This window comes from Bacillus rossius, chromosome 7 (genome assembly GCF_032445375.1).
Source record: "Bacillus rossius redtenbacheri isolate Brsri chromosome 7, Brsri_v3, whole genome shotgun sequence".
NCBI lineage: Eukaryota > Metazoa > Arthropoda > Insecta > Phasmatodea > Bacillidae > Bacillus > Bacillus rossius.
The window spans coordinates 70,134,848-70,154,123 of record NC_086335.1 but is presented as its reverse complement, the minus strand read 5'-3'; the positions used below and the strand labels follow the sequence as shown (position 1 = coordinate 70,154,123).

The 19,276-nt window shown below is 42.5% G+C and overlaps 1 protein-coding gene across 1 annotated transcript in view; it reads right to left on the bottom strand.

Moving 5' to 3' along the window:
- LOC134534483 (uncharacterized) overlaps window positions 1-17,455 on the bottom strand; it is a 32,095-nt gene extending 14,640 nt beyond the window's left edge. Inside the window, exon 1 of the mRNA XM_063372961.1 lies at window positions 17,387-17,455. Within this exon, the coding sequence (XP_063229031.1) occupies window positions 17,387-17,404 (18 nt within the window). The 5' untranslated portion in view covers window positions 17,405-17,455. The remainder of the gene's footprint in view (window positions 1-17,386) is intronic.
- Between the last annotated feature and the right edge of the window lie 1,821 nt (window positions 17,456-19,276).

The window sequence follows — 19,276 nt, the reverse complement described above, 5'->3', positions numbered from 1 at the left end:
TAATAACTATGGTTGATAGAAACTCAAGAACGTAATTACTGCATCGGTTCTTATTACAACTGATTCAAGACTTGAGTCAAATAATTCCCAATTGCTGGCTACCTAACTGGAAATTAAACGTCCGTTCAGTCAATTTTTTTCTAACTGTTAGAATTGTATGACTATATGAAATGTTTACTAATTGTGGCAGACTTCCCACTCCAATGTTTGTCAGTCACATTTCGACAGTATGATTTTGGATGATAGTGCAACATCCTTGATTTATTTTCCATCTCGAAAAAAAAACACCTAATTGGTTTTTTTTTTTTAAATCAACAATGTCCTGGAATTGCATATTAATTATAATACGCTTAGAAAATATATTGTAATGACCTATATAACTTGTTTATTTTATCACTGTGGTCATATTGACGAAAACCCGAGTTATTAATTCAATAATACGAGGGCTGTTTTTTTAACATACATTGGCCATAAAAAAAGACAAATTAACATATCACAAAAATTATACCACCAAACGTTAAGCAGGGTCCAACGTTTTTTTCTACAAAATCGCTAAAATGATCGAGGAATTTGTCATATAGTGACACAAGCTTCGCGATGTCTTCGAGGAAGTCAGCCGCCAGTGATGAGAGACACAGGGCCAGCGCCTGTACCTATCCCTCCCTCACGACACCACTGTGAGGCGGGTGGACTAATAGCGCGGCGCACTGGCTTCCGCGTCAAGAATTATCGCAAGATTTGAGATAAGTGGGGGCAGAATGCACCGCGAGGATAGTCCACCTGCCTCACAGCTGTGTCGTGAGGGAGAGGAATGTACAGGCGCTGGCCCTGTGTCTCTCCTCACTGACAGCTGACTTCCTCGAAGAGTTATCGAGAAGCTATTTTTCCGATGTAACAAATATCTCAATCGTTTTGGCGATTATGTAGAAAAACAAGTATACCCTGCTGTACTTTTGGTGATAAAATTTTTTGGCCGTGTGTATTGGTCACGAGACGTTTCGTGTTATTTTTCTACATTGAAAACATCTAAGGACAGGTGAGAAGCATAACCTTACCTTTTTACCATGTGGAATGATCATCTTGTGACATAACAAGTCATAGCTAGGCTACTGCTGTGTGCTTTTTAAGACAGAACACTTCAAGCAAAATCATGAGGGTTCCTTCCAAAACCGCTTCTAACTCAGGGGTACCAACCAATATGTTAGTAAGAAGAAGAATAGAACCGGAAGACTCGCCTGTGTATCGATTGTTTGGACTGCATTGAACAACCTTCTAGAATTTTCTGTAACCATTCCAGACTTTATTTCATCCTAGAGAGTTTGAGAGGCAATAGGAGGGAGAGAAGGAGGAATGTAGGGTATAAAATCTCGGGGTTTTATGCAGTTCAGTATGGAGCAGCAAGAACCATCAAGACGACGCCAACATGAATCAATGACGTCAGAGGGAGATAGAGGGGCTAAGTATAATGTTTGTGTTCATTATTTTCTTAAATTGTCAGTAATCTTTTAGGTTTGATATGTTTGCATGTTGAACAAGATTATTTGTAAATTTCACAAATGTTTCCTGATACATTTTTCCTTGATCTTTTGTACGTGATGCACCTGGTAAAGTATAGTAAATGTTAGTTTTTTTTGTGCTCATAATACTCTGCACTTGTTTCCACTTTCTGACCTTCTGTGCTGTTTACTTGTTGGCAATATTTGTTTCAGAATAGTAAAAGTAACTTAACTCTCCAAAGCCTTGAAATTATTTGCAATTGTATATTGTGTTATTTTTGAGAGATTTATCATCTTATCGCTTAAAAACATTTATTATAAAGTAACATGACATATTGAGATATATATTTGACAGTTGAGAATATTTTTGGGATAATTTCGTGTGATTAAATCAAAATATAAATAACTTTTTGTACCTGAAAAAAGTAATAAGATCAGATTGATTATTTTTGTTTTTCACCCCTATATTTGTTTGACATTTACACTTCAAAAAATTAAATAAAATTGGTTGTTTTGTTTTGTTAATTTTCTGCAAACTTCTAAAGTTTTCAGCATCTAGGTTATTTCCTTTAATTTTCATTTAATATGCAGGTTAGGCCCCACCTGGGCAAGCAAGTGTTTACCTTGTGAGTTGGTAAAATAGTTGGTGCTTGAAGTGAGTGCTTGGGACCATATAGGACTGGCCTCAATTTTTTATGTTATTTTAATTTGTCATTTTTTATAGCCCATCGGAGGTTGATTTAAAAAATAATATAAGCCCTCGTAATAGTCTTCTCTGCTCCTGCTGCTCTACCTTCGCGATGTTCGCCTGATTCTGCGAAGCCCACTACTGCTCTAGCATGCGTGTAGCGCGGTCTGCATACGCACACCGCGCCAGGCTTCAGCGGCAAATCGAGGCTCCAGGCCAAAGATAGAAAGTTTCCAGTGAATTTTTTTTTAACACGCAATAAAATTACGACATGTCAGTAAATGAAGAAATACAAAAAGGTTCATGTTATATTGAAAGAGAATCAAACATATTCGCTGAGCGTTATAAGTTTAATTTAATATAAATTCTAAATAATTTTAATTAGTTATATAACGCCTTACTGTAATATATTTTGTTAAATTAATTTATTTGGTGATTTAATGTAAAACATTGTATTTCAAAGTCCATTTTAATTCCAGTATTAAATTTTTACTGTCCTTTTCAAGTACAATTAATTTCCCCAACCCCCAACTACCCACAAAAAAAAATCACACCCCTCACGAAGTTTGACTTAGAGCAACTCTCTTCTGCTCTCCTACGCCGCTTTTATCTGTTTATTTATTCATTTCTTGTTCGGACTTAGCGGACAGCGATCAAACACACACCAGAGACATCGGGAAAGAATGAGCTAAGCACCAGAAACACTGAAGTAAGGCTGGCCGGGACTCAAGAAAATTTCCTCTGCAATGCGAGTTCAGTGCCTCGCCCCTTGTTTCAGACGTTTGGCTCGGCGGTGATATTTCACTCTCAACATTATTTAACGACTTATGCCTGATAACAAGTGACATACGCATTCCATTTAACTATTTACTGTCTACGCCGTTAAAAATTTTCACCTTCAATTTACGAAGAAAGGCTGGCTACAAATTATCCACTGGATCTTCTTAAATGTACATACACTGGCTTCACTTACATTAAACATGAATCCAAAGTAGTATTCTAGGTATATTAGCACAACATTTAAAAACTGGTTAAGTCTACAGCAATAAAAGTCTTATTTTTTCCACGAAATAAGCAACGACGTGGTTTCACCGAACATTCAGTTAGTTATTGGAAATTATTAAGAAATTGCCGGGTTATTTGAGTTAAATGTTTCGTTGGAAAGTCCGCAAATTCGCTGTAATTTCTAATAGCGTACGACACGAAGTTGCGACTAGTTAAGAACCATACGTCTCTATGGCCAAGCTTCGCCCGGGACTCGAACCCAGGACCTGTCGCGCCGGGAGACTCGTGCTTCCAGGAGCGCTACTGAGATCGCTACTGCTTCACCCTCTCACTCCACACTTACCTGTCGACTACCCAGTAGCTGGCGCCTTCCATCTTTGGTTTTAGAAGCTATACATTTTTAGGCGAGTTATGACAAAAAAAATTACAGTGAATTTTTACGTTGAGCGCGCACCACGCAACGAAATTTTCACAGGAGAAAAAAAGGCTACATTAAGAAATGTTTACATTCAAATAAATATTATATATGTGCTTTTAAATCTTATACTTAAGTGATCGCTATTGAATGCTGGTCCATATCATTAAAAATATTTATTTATTGTTAATTTAGCGATATAAATAGTGTTTATATAATTTTTCAAGTGTATTTACATCAGTGTGGCTATGTTTCCGTATATATAATTTATTTGCATTATAGACAATATTATTATTAGTTAATTAATAATTAAAATTCAGGAATTAGAATAAATATTCAGCAATATTATTAATTTACATTATAAATTAAAATTTATCTGGAATATATTACTAAATAAAATAATAAATTTTATTCGCATTTTATATTAATATTGAATACTGAGTATTTATTAAATTTTTTTATTAAAATTAGATTAAATTAATAATTTACGAACCGTATTTATAGTATCACTCCAGTCCTGTTATATATTTTTTTCTATTAATTATTTGCATGCAAAATTTAAGTAAGATTTGTATTACTCAAAGTAAGTTTAACTTCTGACGCACGTATATGAGTACACGAACCCATAACATTTTTTTTTCATTCACTTTGTGTTCTTTGATTAGCTGTGAACCTTTACATACCTCGCACTTTACTTGTTCCTAGGTTACCATGCCTGCTTTCCTGCGAACATTTAAGTTTGTTTTTTTTAATACTGCCACAAATTGAATTTTTCTGGTAATGTTTTGTAATATTTCAAAGTGAATTCCTTTTCAACGGCCGATACATGTTCGCTCGCCTGTTAGTCTCAATCACTTGAGGATCTGGGTTTGAATTAACGTTAGAAAGCAAGCGTTAGTGACCGGTTATTAATTTATGCGCATCTGCTTAGCTCGGGAGAGCCGAACCTATAATCGCAGGTCGTATTTTACGAGCCCAGACGCTGTTACGCTGGCGAAACAACCGTCAGATAAGTTTTTCTTCCAGATCTGATTCCTCTTCATGAGGCGTACTTTCCGATACACCTATTTCTAGGGCCATGCAGATTTCGCGGAAAGATTCCGAGATTAGTTATAAGTTAAAACACTGTAGCATCGCCTGTGTTTCGTGATTGGGTGAATTTCTTTTAGGCGCATGTCGATTATTACAACACCAATCACAGTAATTCAGTGCGGAAGCAAACGCATCCTGAGTGGCTCGGTCAAAAAAAAAAACTACTTCCCTCGCAGACGGCCGCCAATCACAAGGAAGAAACCTCTGGTGCGGGTATACCTTATTGCAATCTAATAGGCATTCAGAATTATTCGCGAAAATTGCCTGCCCCTACCTATTGCTTTCCTGATTCCTCTTCGTGGCGCGTGCTTTTCGAAACACCTATTGCTTTCCTGATTCCTCTTCGAGGGGCGTGCTTTTCGAAACACCTATTGCTTTCCTGATTCCTCTTCGAGGGGCGTGCTTTTCGAAACACCTATTGCTTTCCTGATTCCTCTTCGTGGCGCGTGCTTTTCGAAACACCTATTGCTTTCCTGATTCCTCTTCGTGGGGCGTGCTTTTCGAAACACCTGTTTCTTTCCTGATTCCTCTTCGTGGGGCGTGCTTTTCGAAACACCTGTTTCTTTCCTGATTCCTCTTCGTGAGGCGTGCTTTTCGAAACACCTGTTTCTTTCCTGATTCCTCTTCGAGGAGCGTGCTTTTCGAAACACCTATTTCTTTCCTGATTCCTCTTCGTGGGGCGTGCTTTTCGAAACACCTATTGCTTTCCTGATTCCTCTTCGAGGGACGTGCTTTTCGAAACACCTGTTTCTTTCCTGATTCCTCTTCGTGGGGCGTGCTTTTCGAAACACCTGTTTCTTTCCTGATTCCTCTTCGAGGAGCGTGCTTTTCGAAACACCTATTTCTTTCCTGATTCCTCTTCGAGGGGCGTGCTTTTCGAAACACCTATTGCTTTCCTGATTCCTCTTCGAGGGGCGTGCTTTTCGAAACACCTATTGCTTTCCTGATTCCTCTTCGTGGGGCGTGCTTTTCGAAACACCTGTTTCTTTCCTGATTCCTCTTCGTGGGGCGTGCTTTTCGAAACACCTATTGCTTTCCTGATTCCTCTTCGAGGGACGTGCTTTTCGAAACACCTGTTTCTTTCCTGATTCCTCTTCGTGGGGCGTGCTTTTCGAAACACCTATTGCTTTCCTGATTCCTCTTCGTGGGGCGTGCTTTTCGAAACACCTGTTTCTTTCCTGATTCCTCTTCGTGGGGCGTGCTTTTCGAAACACCTGTTGCTTTCCTGATTCCTCTTCGTGGGGCGTTCTTTTCAAAACACATGTTTCTTTCCTGATTCCTCTTCGTGGGGCGTGCTTTTCGAAACACCTGTTTCTTTCCTGATTCCTCTTCGTGGGGCGTGCTTTTCGAAACACCTATTGCTTTCCTGATTTCTCTTCGAGGGGCGTGCTTTTCGAAACACCTGTTTCTTTCCTGATTCCTCTTCGTGGGGCATGCTTTTCGAAACACCTATTGCTTTCCTGATTCCTCTTCGAGGGGCGTGCTATTCGAAACACCTGTTTCTTTCCTGATTCCTCTTCGTGGGGCGTGCTTTTCGAAACACCTGTTTCTTTCCTGATTCCTCTTCGTGGGGCGTGCTTTTCGAAACACCTATTGCTTTCCTGATTCCTCTTCGAGGGGCGTGCTTTTCGAAACACCTGTTTCTTTCCTGATTCCTCTTCGTGGGGCGTGTTTTTCGAAACACCTGTTGCTTTCCTGATTCCTCTTCGAGGGGCGTGCTTTTCGAAACACCTGTTTCTTTCCTGATTCCTCTTCGTGGGGCGTGCTTTTCGAAACACCTATTGCTTTCCTGATTCCTCTTCGTGGGGCGTGCTTTTCGAAACACCTGTTTCTTTCCTGAATTCTCTTCGTGGGGCGTGCTTTTCGAAACACCTGTTTCTTTCCTGATTCCTCTTCGTGGGGCGTGCTTTTCGAAACACCTGTTTCTTTCCTGATTCCTCTTCGTGGGGCGTGCTTTTCGAAACACCTGTTGCTTTCCTGATTCCTCTTCGTGGGGCGTGCTTTTCGAAACACCTGTTGCTTTCCTGATTCCTCTTCGTGGGGCGTGCTTTTCGAAACACCTGTTTCTTTCCTGATTCCTCTTCGTGGGGCGTGCTTTTCGAAACACCTGTTGCTTTCCTGATTCCTCTTCGTGGGGCGTGCTTTTCGAAACACCTGTTTCTTTCCTGATTCCTCTTCGTGGGGCGTGCTTTTCGAAACACCTATTGCTTTCCTGATTCCTCTTCGAGGGGCGTGCTTTTCGAAACACCTGTTTCTTTCCTGATTCCTCTTCGTGGGGCGTGCTTTTCGAAACACCTATTGCTTTCCTGATTCCTCTTCGAGGGGCGTGCTTTTCGAAACACCTATTGCTTTCCTGATTCCTCTTCGTGGGGCGTGCTTTTCGAAACACCTGTTTCTTTCCTGATTCCTCTTCGTGGGGCGTGCTTTACGAAACACCTGTTTCTTTCCTGATTCTTCTTCGTGGGGCGTGCTTTTCGAAACACCTGTTGCTTTCCTGATTCCTCTTCGTGGGGCGTGCTTTTCGAAACACCTGTTGCTTTCCTGATTCCTCTTCGTGGGGCGTGCTTTTCGAAACACCTGTTGCTTTCCTGATTCCTCTTCGTGGGGCGTGCTTTTCGAAACACCTGTTTCTTTTCTGATTCCTCTTCGTGGGGCGTGCTTTTCGAAACACCTGTTGCTTTCCTGATTCCTCTTCGTGGGGCGTGCTTTTCGAAACACCTGTTTCTTTCCTGATTCCTCTTCGTGGGGCGTGCTTTTCGAAACACCTGTTTCTTTCCTGATTCCTCTTCGTGGGGCGTGCTTTTCGAAACACCTGTTTCTTTCCTGATTCCTCTTCGTGGGGCGTGCTTTTCGAAACACCTATTGCTTTCCTGATTCCTCTTCGAGGGGCGTGCTTTTCGAAACACCTGTTTCTTTCCTGATTCCTCTTCGTGGGGCGTGCTTTTCGAAACACCTATTGCTTTCCTGATTCCTCTTCGAGGGGCGTGCTTTTCGAAACACCTGTTTCTTTCCTGATTCCTCTTCGTGGGGTGTGCTTTTCGAAACACCTATTGCTTTCCTGATTCCTCTTCGAGGGGCGTGCTTTTCGAAACACCTGTTTCTTTCCTGATTCCTCTTTGTGGGGCGTGCTTTTCGAAACACCTATTGCTTTCCTGATTCCTCTTCGTGGGGCGTGCTTTTCGAAACACCTGTTTCTTTCCTGATTCCTCTTCGTGGGGCGTGCTTTTCGAAACACCTGTTTCTTTCCTGATTCCTCTTCGTGGGGCGTGCTTTTCGAAACACCTGTTTCTTTCCTGATTCCTCTTCGTGGGGCGTGCTTTTCGAAACACCTGTTTCTTTCCTGATTCCTCTTCGTGGGGCGTGCTTTTCGAAACACCTGTTGCTTTCCTGATTCCTCTTCGTGGTGCGTGCTTTTCGAAACACCTGTTTCTTTCCTGATTCCTCTTCGTGGGGCGTGCTTTTCGAAACACCTGTTGCTTTCCTGATTCCTCTTCGTGGGGCGTGCTTTTCGAAACACCTGTTGCTTTCCTGATTCCTCTTCGTGGGGCGTGCTTTTCGAAACACCTGTTTCTTTCCTGATTCCTCTTCGTGGGGCGTGCTTTTCGAAACACCTGTTGCTTTCCTGATTCCTCTTCGTGGGGCGTGCTTTTCGAAACACCTGTTTCTTTCCTGATTCCTCTTCGTGGGGCGTGCTTTTCGAAACACCTGTTTCTTTCCTGATTCCTCTTCGTGGGGCGTGCTTTTCGAAACACCTGTTTCTTTCCTGATTCCTCTTCGTGGGGCGTGCTTTTCGAAACACCTATTGCTTTCCTGATTCCTCTTCGAGGGGCGTGCTTTTCGAAACACCTATTGCTTTCCTGATTCCTCTTCGAGGGGCGTGCTTTTCGAAACACCTGTTTCTTTCCTGATTCCTCTTCGTGGGGCATGCTTTTCGAAACACCTATTGCTTTCCTGATTCCTCTTCGTGGGGCGTGCTTTTCGAAACACCTGTTTCTTTCCTGATTCCTCTTCGTGGGGCGTGCTTTTCGAAACACCTGTTTCTTTCCTGATTCCTCTTCGTGGGGCGTGCTTTTCGAAACACCTGTTTCTTTCCTGATTCCTCTTCGTGGGGCGTGCTTTTCGAAACACCTGTTGCTTTCCTGATTCCTCTTCGTGGGGCGTGCTTTTCGAAACACCTGTTGCTTTCCTGATTCCTCTTCGTGGGGCGTGCTTTTCGAAACACCTGTTTCTTTCCTGATTCCTCTTCGTGGGGCGTGCTTTTCGAAACACCTGTTGCTTTCCTGATTCCTCTTCGTGGGGCGTGCTTTTCGAAACACCTGTTGCTTTCCTGATTCCTCTTCGTGGGGCGTGCTTTTCGAAACACCTGTTTCTTTCCTGATTCCTCTTCGTGGGGCGTGCTTTTCGAAACACCTGTTGCTTTCCTGATTCCTCTTCGTGGGGCGTGCTTTTCGAAACACCTGTTTCTTTCCTGATTCCTCTTCGTGGGGCGTGCTTTTCGAAACACCTGTTTCTTTCCTGATTCCTCTTCGTGGGGCGTGCTTTTCGAAACACCTGTTTCTTTCCTGATTCCTCTTCGTGGGGCGTGCTTTTCGAAACACCTATTGCTTTCCTGATTCCTCTTCGAGGGGCGTGCTTTTCGAAACACCTGTTTCTTTCCTGATTCCTCTTCGTGGGGCGTGCTTTTCGAAACACCTATTGCTTTCCTGATTCCTCTTCGAGGGGCGTGCTTTTCGAAACACCTGTTTCTTTCCTGATTCCTCTTCGTGGGGCGTGCTTTTCGAAACACCTATTGCTTTCCTGATTCCTCTTCGAGGGGCGTGCTTTTCGAAACACCTGTTTCTTTCCTGATTCCTCTTCGTGGGGCGTGCTTTTCGAAACACCTATTGCTTTCCTGATTCCTCTTCGTGGGGCGTGCTTTTCGAAACACCTGTTTCTTTCCTGATTCCTCTTCGTGGGGCGTGCTTTTCGAAACACCTGTTTCTTTCCTGATTCCTCTTCGTGGGGCGTGCTTTTCGAAACACCTGTTTCTTTCCTGATTCCTCTTCGTGGGGCGTGCTTTTCGAAACACCTATTGCTTTCCTGATTTCTCTTCGAGGGGCGTGCTTTTCGAAACACCTATTGCTTTCCTGATTCCTCTTCGAGGGGCGTGCTTTTCGAAACACCTGTTTCTTTCCTGATTCCTCTTCGAGGGGCGTGCTTTTCGAAACACCTGTTTCTTTCCTGATTCCTCTTCGTGAACGCCGCCTGCACGCAAAAAAGTGTCCCGTAACACACATTCTCCCGTTACGTTGTGTCCCGTTACGCTTATTCTATGCTTGCGCCGCATCTATCTCTCTTCCACTCCATTGGAACAACAATCGATTTGTTTTTTCGATGAACATTAAACTTCAAACACTCCCATTCGTTTCCTACTTTTCCTGTCCATATTTTAATTAATGAGTGCAAATAAAAGTAAATTTATCAATTAAATTGTAGTTTTCATTTCACTCCTTCTTTGTATCCTTACAAAATAGTGATACTTCAATAAAAATTAGTCAATTTTATTCATAAAAGTATGCAATCATTTCATCAATGTTTTGTTGTGACGTTGTCACGTTAAACTATCGTCCGTAAACCGATTTTACAGACAACCAATTTTTTCCCGCAAGTTGGCAGCGAGCACAGAGGCCCGCGGTCACAGAGACCACTGCGGCGCCGAATCGAACGGAAACAGGTTCTGGAAAGTGTGTCTCCGCCGGCCGCGGGCCTGGACATAGCTGCGTCGCGCGACCTCGCGTCGGCGGCGCGAACACTGGCGAAAGCGCGTGAACCGCGAGCCCGCTTTACACGTCCCGGGCCATTGTGTCCCGCGGATCACAAACCACACTTACACGTTGCAACCTGAACACAGGGCGTCCATGAGAGACTGTCCCAGTTTCAATTGTGTACTATAACTAGAGACCGGAAAAAATCTCGGGTTCAATGACCTCCATTATAGACTCCAATATCCTCTACACACTCGGGCAAATGCCAACTGTTCATTGGCTGCTGACTTGTGAGTCGTCTCGATTGTGTGGGCCTGTTATTCGACGCTTCTATGAGTGATGGGTCTCTGATTGGCCCTCAGTCCTCCAGATTAACAGTGAACCAATGGCAGAAGCAGCACTAAAGTATAATTATTTAAATTTTAGCATGACACGAAATGAATCCGCGAATTTTTCAGGTCTCTATCAATTGTGTATTATAACAGTTTAACTTAAACTATTTTCAACAAATCATAGATCAAATTGAAGGTAAAATAGGATAGTTTTTTTTGACGTGATAACGTCTTATAAATCGATGAACGCCGGCTGCACGCACGAAAAAGCATGACTCATTGTCACGTTCCGCCTGAACCGAGCGAGCAAGAACCGGCCAACCACCGTGCGAGAAAATCTTCTATAATATCAAAAAGGTTAAGGCGGGAATTTTAACTAATTGTTCGTGATTATATTTAAACAAATTATTTAAATTACATTTGCAAAAACCGTAAATAATATTTGAAAATTAATAAGTATGCAATTTTTCATCAATGTTTTCTTATGACGTTATCACGTAAAATTATCGTCCGTAAACCGACTTTACAGACAACCCCTTTTTTGTTCTTATAAATGTTACAAATGTTCAAATTGTGTACTTTTACTTATACGTAGGGGCAGGTATTTTTCGCGACAAAAATCTGAACGCCTATTAGACTGCAACAAGGTATACGCGCACCAGCGTTTTTCTTCCTTGTGATTGGCGGCCGTCTGCGAGAGAAGTTGTTTTGTCTTATTTGACCGAGACACTCAGGACGCGTTCGCTTCCGCACTGGATTACTGTGATTGGTGCTGTAACGAAATACGTGTACCTGAAAAAAAACTCACACAATCACGAAACACATAATATGCTACAGTGTTTTAACTTTCAGTAGGTCTCGGAATCTTTTTCGCGAAATATGCATGCCCCTACTTATACGGCACAAATCCAACCCAAAGTCCCATTCTTCCCACACTTTTGTTAAGACGTCTCAGCTCTGGAAAATAATTAGGTAGCGGCGGAACGTAGATCCAAAGATATGTCAGGTGAACGTGGAGGCCAGCGAAAAAGAGCTCTGTCGTCTCTACCATTACGACCAATCAAACGGTCAGGGACTTCCGATAATTCAGTAAAACTCTTCACTTGAAACTGTTTGAGTTACTCTAATTGTTACCTTGAACCAACACACTGTTATAACTGTGTATTGTAGTTGTTGATAACGTTTCTAGCTTATAAATCAGCAACTCCTCTTAAACACGACAAACTTCTGCATATCAGTCAGATATAATTTCAATATTTTATTAAAATAGTTTCGTGTTAAATTGGTTAACAGAAGTTTTAACAGTTTTGAGTTCGCAGTGCAGCATAACTTATTTCTTCGCATAAATATTGTTTTGTAATGAGGGTGACCACGAGAGTAGTATATGAATGTTCCTCTTGCGTGTTCCCTTGGTGTGTGGTGGGGTCAATGACCGACCGCTCTGACGTAACGGTGGCCATCTTGTATGGCCTTGACCTTGACCTCGACGACCATATTGTATCCGCCATCTTGAAATAGAGTGCCCCGGTCACTAATGTTGCACTTTTCGTTGCGCACGCCATCTTGAATTTGTATGACGTCATGTTTGCATTTTTGTTACGGCCGCCATCTTGGATTATATAACGTTGCAATTTTCGTTACGGCGGCCATCTTGAATTCTAATAACATGTCCGCCACTTTTTTTTATTCTGAAAACATGTCCGCCATTATGTTTTCATATGCTGGAAGCCGCCATCTTGGATGATGTCACGGCCGCTGTTCTGCTAAAGGCCGCTACCCACATCTTTGTTTCCGCTGTTTACTCCTAGAGAGCGCCAGCATCGCTCTGTCTCATCACATAGGGTCGATGTTCCGTTATGGCTCTTACGGTCCTTATCGACATTTTAAATTTAATTTTTTACGCAAAATACATTAGAAGCACTGTGATTCGAACCAACACAGCTCTTACCTCTGGGTTGGAAAAACATACGCCTTTAACCGCTCAGGCATCAATACATTAACCAGACCAAAAAATAAATAAGATATTTAAATAATAACATACATAGTTGGACATGTATTTTTTTAGTTTGAAGTAATAATATAATCACTTGTTTGAGACAGAACCACCATCCGGTTTTCAGTACTCACTACCAGGAGCACTAATGTCACGTAGTACACACGGCATTTGCTAGAGAGTGCTGCCACCATCTTGTTTTCAATATCTTGGTAGCGAATACTAAAAACAAGATGGCGGTTCTGTATAGAAAAGGCAATGCTATTATTACTTCAAATTTAAAAAAATACATGTTCAAATAAGTGTGTTTCTTTATTTAACTCTCGGTTAGGTCAATATCTTGATGACCGAGTGGTTAAAAGCATGCTCTGTGTTGGTTCGAATCACAGTGCTTCTAATGTATTTGCTTAAAAAAATTTAATTTAATATGTCGATAAGGACCATAACAGCTCTTGTAGTTAACGGAACATTGACCTTATGTAATGAGACAGAGCGATGCTGTTTCTCTCTAGGAGTAAACCACGGGGAAAAAATATTTCGGTATCCAATATGGCGGCCTCCAGCAGAACAGAAAAAAATGGTAGCCTTGACATTATTCAAGATGCGGCCTCAATCAGACAAAAACAACATGGAGGATATGACGTCAGAATCGAAAAAAAACATGCCTGTGACATCAGATCCAAGATAGCGAACACGTCATTAGAATTCAAGATGTGCGTAACGAAAAGTGCAACATTAGTGAGCGGGGCACTCGATTACTAATGGTAGATCCAGTATGGCCGTTTAGGTAAAGGTTTGGATCAAAGACATCCAATATGGCCGCCGTGACGTCAGAGTTGTCGGTCACTGACCCCACAACACACCACTCACCATCTCCAGCAGCAGAGAGGAACATTCACGTACTACTCGCGTATGCATGCGAGATTGTAATTATAGGATTCTAGTATTGTCGTCTCGGCTTGTTGCTCTGTGGAAGTCTGAAGTGAACTCAGTCTCGAACAAGTAGCTGCTAAGTGCGTGGTTTACCGCTCAGAGTACAAACCTGGGCGATTGCATAAACACTCGTCCGCGCCGGCCCAGGAATTCGCAAAAGTCTCTTGTCGCAGTGAAAGGCATTCGACTCGAACAACCTGTTCCAATTAGCATCGACAGAGAGTGACTTTGGCTTTTGCCAACCGGTGAAAAAGCCACTTCGAGCGTTCTGCAGTCCTGAATGTCCCTTGTTAAATAAGGCAACGGCTTCTCTTTCAAATGTCGCGGAGCACACAAGTATTGCTGTCTAATGGAAATACAGATTTTTTTTAGCGAAAGATGCCTGCACCTAACGATTCGTTATAATAGCACTGTTATCAGTTCCTCTCGGTGTTGAAATATTTTTTTATATGCCAACAGTAGAGGCCGGAAAAATTCGCGGATTCATTTCGTGCTAGGCTGAAATTCAAACATGTGTACAATTCTGCTGGTTCTGCTATTGGCTCGCAGTTTAACTGGAACTCTCTGGGCCAATGAGAGACTATCGACCAGTCGAATCACAAGCTACCCAGTGGAGACGCCTCACAATTTAGTACCCAATGAACACGCGTGTTTACTTGAGAAATGCAGAGGATAATGGAGGCTATCCTAGAGGTCATTGAATCCGCGAATTTTTCCTGTCCCTAGCCATCAGTCAGAGCAATCAACAAATTTGGTGATTGATATTCAATTTGAATTGATTAAATTCAACGACGAGACGAGTTCGGAGCACTGGGAAGGAATGGGCGAGAGAGAACCCACCTGTTTAAGGCAACGCCCGTCCCGTGTTACGCGCTACGGGACTCGAACCCGGGTGCCGCTGTGGTCGCCACGGAGAGCAGGTCCTACTGACCGAGCATCCAGCCCACTCGGCGGCAGGAGTCTGCCGAGCTGTAGCCTGGGGCAGCCCACTCTTCATGGCGCGGCAGCCGGCGGCCACGAGTTACACATAGCCATACAGCGAGTCCACTCAGTGGTGGAACAATACACTCGCTGGGTTCCGACTGCGGTTCCCTGTGGTTTGTCGACACTCGCAATGTTCTCTCTGCGGTTCCCTGTGGTTTGCCGTCTAATGGTGTCGGTGGCTGGACGTCAGCATACCGCTGGCATGAAATTAACCAGCATTATCAATCCAACCTCAACTCTTATTACAGAGTATTTATCTTTAAATTTATTAAATTCACCGAATGAAAATTATTTAGCATAGAGTTAGTACAAAATGGATATACTATTTATATCGGATTTTTTTTTTAATTTTATCAGTTATTAGAAACTAATTTTTACGTAATGCCATTGGGAATTTTATCGAATGCATATATCTCGCTGATTAATTTTATAGTTCCCCAGTTGTTTGACATGCTCATTGCAAATTATTATACTGCAATAGATTTTATCAATCACTATTCTAATATGCGATATTTTTTTATAGTGCTTCTCAAATTTCTAGCTAAAAAAATTACAGGTTTTCGTAATGGCGGCCAAGACGGGAGACAATATGGCGGATGTCAAGGTGATAAATTATTACAGCACTTTAGCGGGTAAAAATTAAAAATGATGTGGCAGCAGCACCCTCTAGCAGATGAAAATAATGTGTCGGATCCAATATTGCGGCCTCGAGCAGACGACCATGTGACCGCCATGACGTCATACTGGCTGCAGTAATATAATCCTTGGAATTATTGGTGGGAGATCAATCTGCCGGTGGCTTCCATGCAGGAAGGATCCATCTCCATTTTGAATCGAATGACTTTTCCTGTTCGAAACCAATATATTGATATAAATTTTATTATCAAAATTTAATTTCGTTATTTTTTTATTTATTTTTTTATTTTTATTTTTTTTTCTTCAATTTTCTAGGTTAAAAATTACGGATTTTCAAGATGGTGGAAACGTATTTTTTATTACAATTTGCGTCACTCTGTTCCCCTGCACTGCATGGCAGACCGTGTCCTAGTCAGGGGTGTATCTATCTGTCAGCGAGGTGGGACTGGCTGTTGTCTCCGGCGCGGTGTCGCCTCTGGACTGGCAGCCACGACAGTGCATGGCGGAGAAATAAAGATAATGGCGTGGTTCAAGTACGTACAGGATATGTCATGTCCAAAAATTACTCTGAAAACACGCTTTCAAACCATTTTCTCTCTTCTAAAATTACAATTTTTTTTTTTTTAACGAAATACGGAAACAGAACTACTCCAGCGTATTTTTTAACGGTTTTTTTCCGTAAACAGTCGCCACTCTGATATCTTCAGCAGTTTTCAGTTCACGTTGTTTTCTTCTGAAGGTTTACACACTGTATGAGTGTTCGGGTAGGCGGCGTCCTTAAGGGGAAGTGAAATAAAAAAAAAATTAATTGGCAATTATGGGGACTGCCGTCAGAAGTGAAAACTTAAAACTTTAGAATAACTGTGTTCAATTTTTTTTTTTTAATTTTTGAATTAATTATGGTTTCAATAATTAAAATTACATAATTTGTAAATTGAAATTATTAACAAGAGTCTGGTTTTCACATCTATTGACACTCCGAACAATGTTTTTTTTTTTTTTTTCAATTGATAAAAAAAATAGAAGAAAAAAATTTACAATGAAACTTGTTTCAGCTAAATTAAAATTTATTTTATTCTAAAAACCCTGTGCTCAGATAGGCCACTGCGCGTCGCCAGTCTGGCGCAATACGTCACTAGCATGTCGGTGACGCGAACCCATAAGTTTTGCCCCCTACCAAAAAAAAATCGCTCAACGCGGCTGAAGAAGATTTTCACTTCAAAAAATTCGCCATATTGGTTTTCAACAATTGGCATGCCATAACCATTTTTTTTTTTTTTTTTTTTTTTTTTCGTTCACTAACTAAACAATGTTATAAGCGTGTGTGTTGGTTTGTGCTCGTGCAAGGTGACGGGACAGCAGGGGGGGGGGGATGTGGGAAAGCCTTCATTTCACAGACGAGAGAGCCACACCCGAAGTTCCCCGAAGTTCATGCTCGCTTTTTTTTCCGTTCTATCTCATTGTATAAACCGGTGTGGCATTAAATTTTGCGGTCGATTAGGATAGGTTAGCTACATTATAAATACTACTTTAAAACATTGTGGATGGTTGGTTATATTAGGTAAGTATAGCTACATAAAAAAATACTGTAAAATCATTTTATGGTTGCTTAGCAAATAACTTTTTAATACGTAGCTATCCAGCGCTAGGAAACCGTTTACATGATTTCACAGTATCTTTAATGTAGCTATCCCAACCAAAACAACCGTCCACGATGTTTTAAAATATTTATAATGTAGCTAACCTAACCTAATTGGCCATTAGTTATCATGAGTTGTCCAAAATAAACATTCACGGCAAACGAAAAATATGGTGGCGTACAAATAAATACCGTTGCCTTGTTTATGGTCTTTCCTTTTATCAACACCGCCATATTTATTTACAATGAACAAAAAAAGCCGAAGATGCACGATCGGAAGTTTGGCCCTCTCGTCTGTGAAAAGAAGGCTTCCCGTCGTATAACAAACACGGCACGCGCGGCAGGACCAAAAGGGGGGGGGGGGGGGGGTAAAGCGGGGCCAGTGACGTCACGACGGCGCCCGGGGGGGCGGGGTGGGGGCAGACTCACCGGAAGCCGGGTCCTCATGGCGCCGGAAGCGGAGCGGCGGCGCGCACGGCAGGCGGCGACCTGGGACACGGGACTGGCCGCGCGCGTTAGGCCGCGCCCCGCTTTCACCCCGTGCCTCGCCCCCACTACCGCCCCAGCACCCCGCTGCACTGCCACACTCGGTCATGCCGTCTCGCTCTTACACGTGGCGTGGACACGCTCAGCCACGGATTTAACATGTACATAACTTATACAATAATAAATAGAGACCTGAAAAATTCGCAGATTCATTTCGTGTTATGCTAAAATTCAAATAATTATACCTTAGTTCTGCTTCTGTCATTGGTTCACTGTTAATCTGGAGGACTGAGGGCCAATTAGAGACCCATCACTCATAGAAGCGTCGAATCACAGGCCCACACAATCGAGACGACTCACAAGTCAACAGCCAATGAACAGTTGGCATTTGCCCGAGTGTGTAGAGGATATTGGAGTCTATCCTGCAGGTCATTGAACCCGCGAATTTTTCCGGTCTCTAATAATAAATATATTATAAGAAACGCCTAACAGATGTTACAAATGCCCCCAGTTAGCTGCGGGACATCGCCCGGACGTGCAGGTACCGGCGCTGGGACAATGCAGCCGGCGGCACGCCCCCCCGGTGAGGCAACTGGCTGGGGCGTGGCCTTCCTTCCTCCTCGGTCCAGTGGTCACCTCGCTTTCACCCACGCGAGGCTGCGCTGCCTCGCCGGCGCTTCCACCTGCACGGGCCACGAGCCACGCTGTCACGTCAACAACCACCCGCCTCCAAGTGTTTCAAAACAATAGAAAAGAAAATCATCACGCGGGCTATTTCATAATCCGTGTTTAAGTCATGGTAACGTCTGCAATTGACGATGAGATAAAAATGGATGAAATCCACATCCCGGAACAGTTTACTTAAGTAAAAGTTAAGTTAAGTTCGTTCAGTGTAATAAGCAATAGTTCTTTTGACGTGATAACGTCTTATAAATCGATGAACGCCGGCTGCACGCACGTAAAAAGCATGACTCACAGTCACGTTCCGCCTGAGCCGAGCGTGCAAGAAGCGGCCAACCACCGTGCGAGAAAATTTTCAATAATATCAAATCACGCAAAATTATCGTCCATAAACCGACTTTACAGACAACCCCGTTTTCTTTTCCGGGGAGGGTAGGTTAAATTAAGTTCGTAACTAAATTTAACGGTTGGTAAGGTTAGGTTACCGTTATTTAAAAATACTCTATGACCGTAAAATATACCAATGCTGTAGTGTTTTCTCACAAGCGATCAGCAAACTATGGAGAACTTCAGAATTGTTTGGGCGTGGCTCTCATCCCTGCTGTGAGCTGTGCATATCATAGAATCTTGACTAATCAAATGCCTAGTAGGGTTAAGTTTGTCTGCTTTTCTTTCTTCTGCAGAGCTATGTGCTCACTGGAGGCGGAGTGAGTGGTCGGTGCAGCCACTCAACACCAGGAAGCGAGAGACCCTGGTCACGAACCCAGCAATGGATACAAATATGAAAGTGGAATGTGTTTCCCCAAGTTCCCCAACCTCGCATGATGGACTTTTTTCTACTCTGTCCAACTCTTCATCCATACCATCCTCTGTATCCTGTACAGTGGCGGATCCAGAGGTTCACTCTAGGATTTCAGAATAGCCAGAGAAAAAATTTCTTAAAATTACTAAATTTGTATTTAATCTACTCACACTACACATAACATCTAACCACCAGATTTTATGATTCTACAAGAAAGTCATTAATTATATTAAAATATTTTATTGGTTTCAGAAACAATAATTTTTTTCGGCAATATTAATGTAGCAGACAGGGGCGCAACAACAGGGGGGGGGGGGGGGCAAGAGTATTTTGCCCCCCCCCCCCCCTCT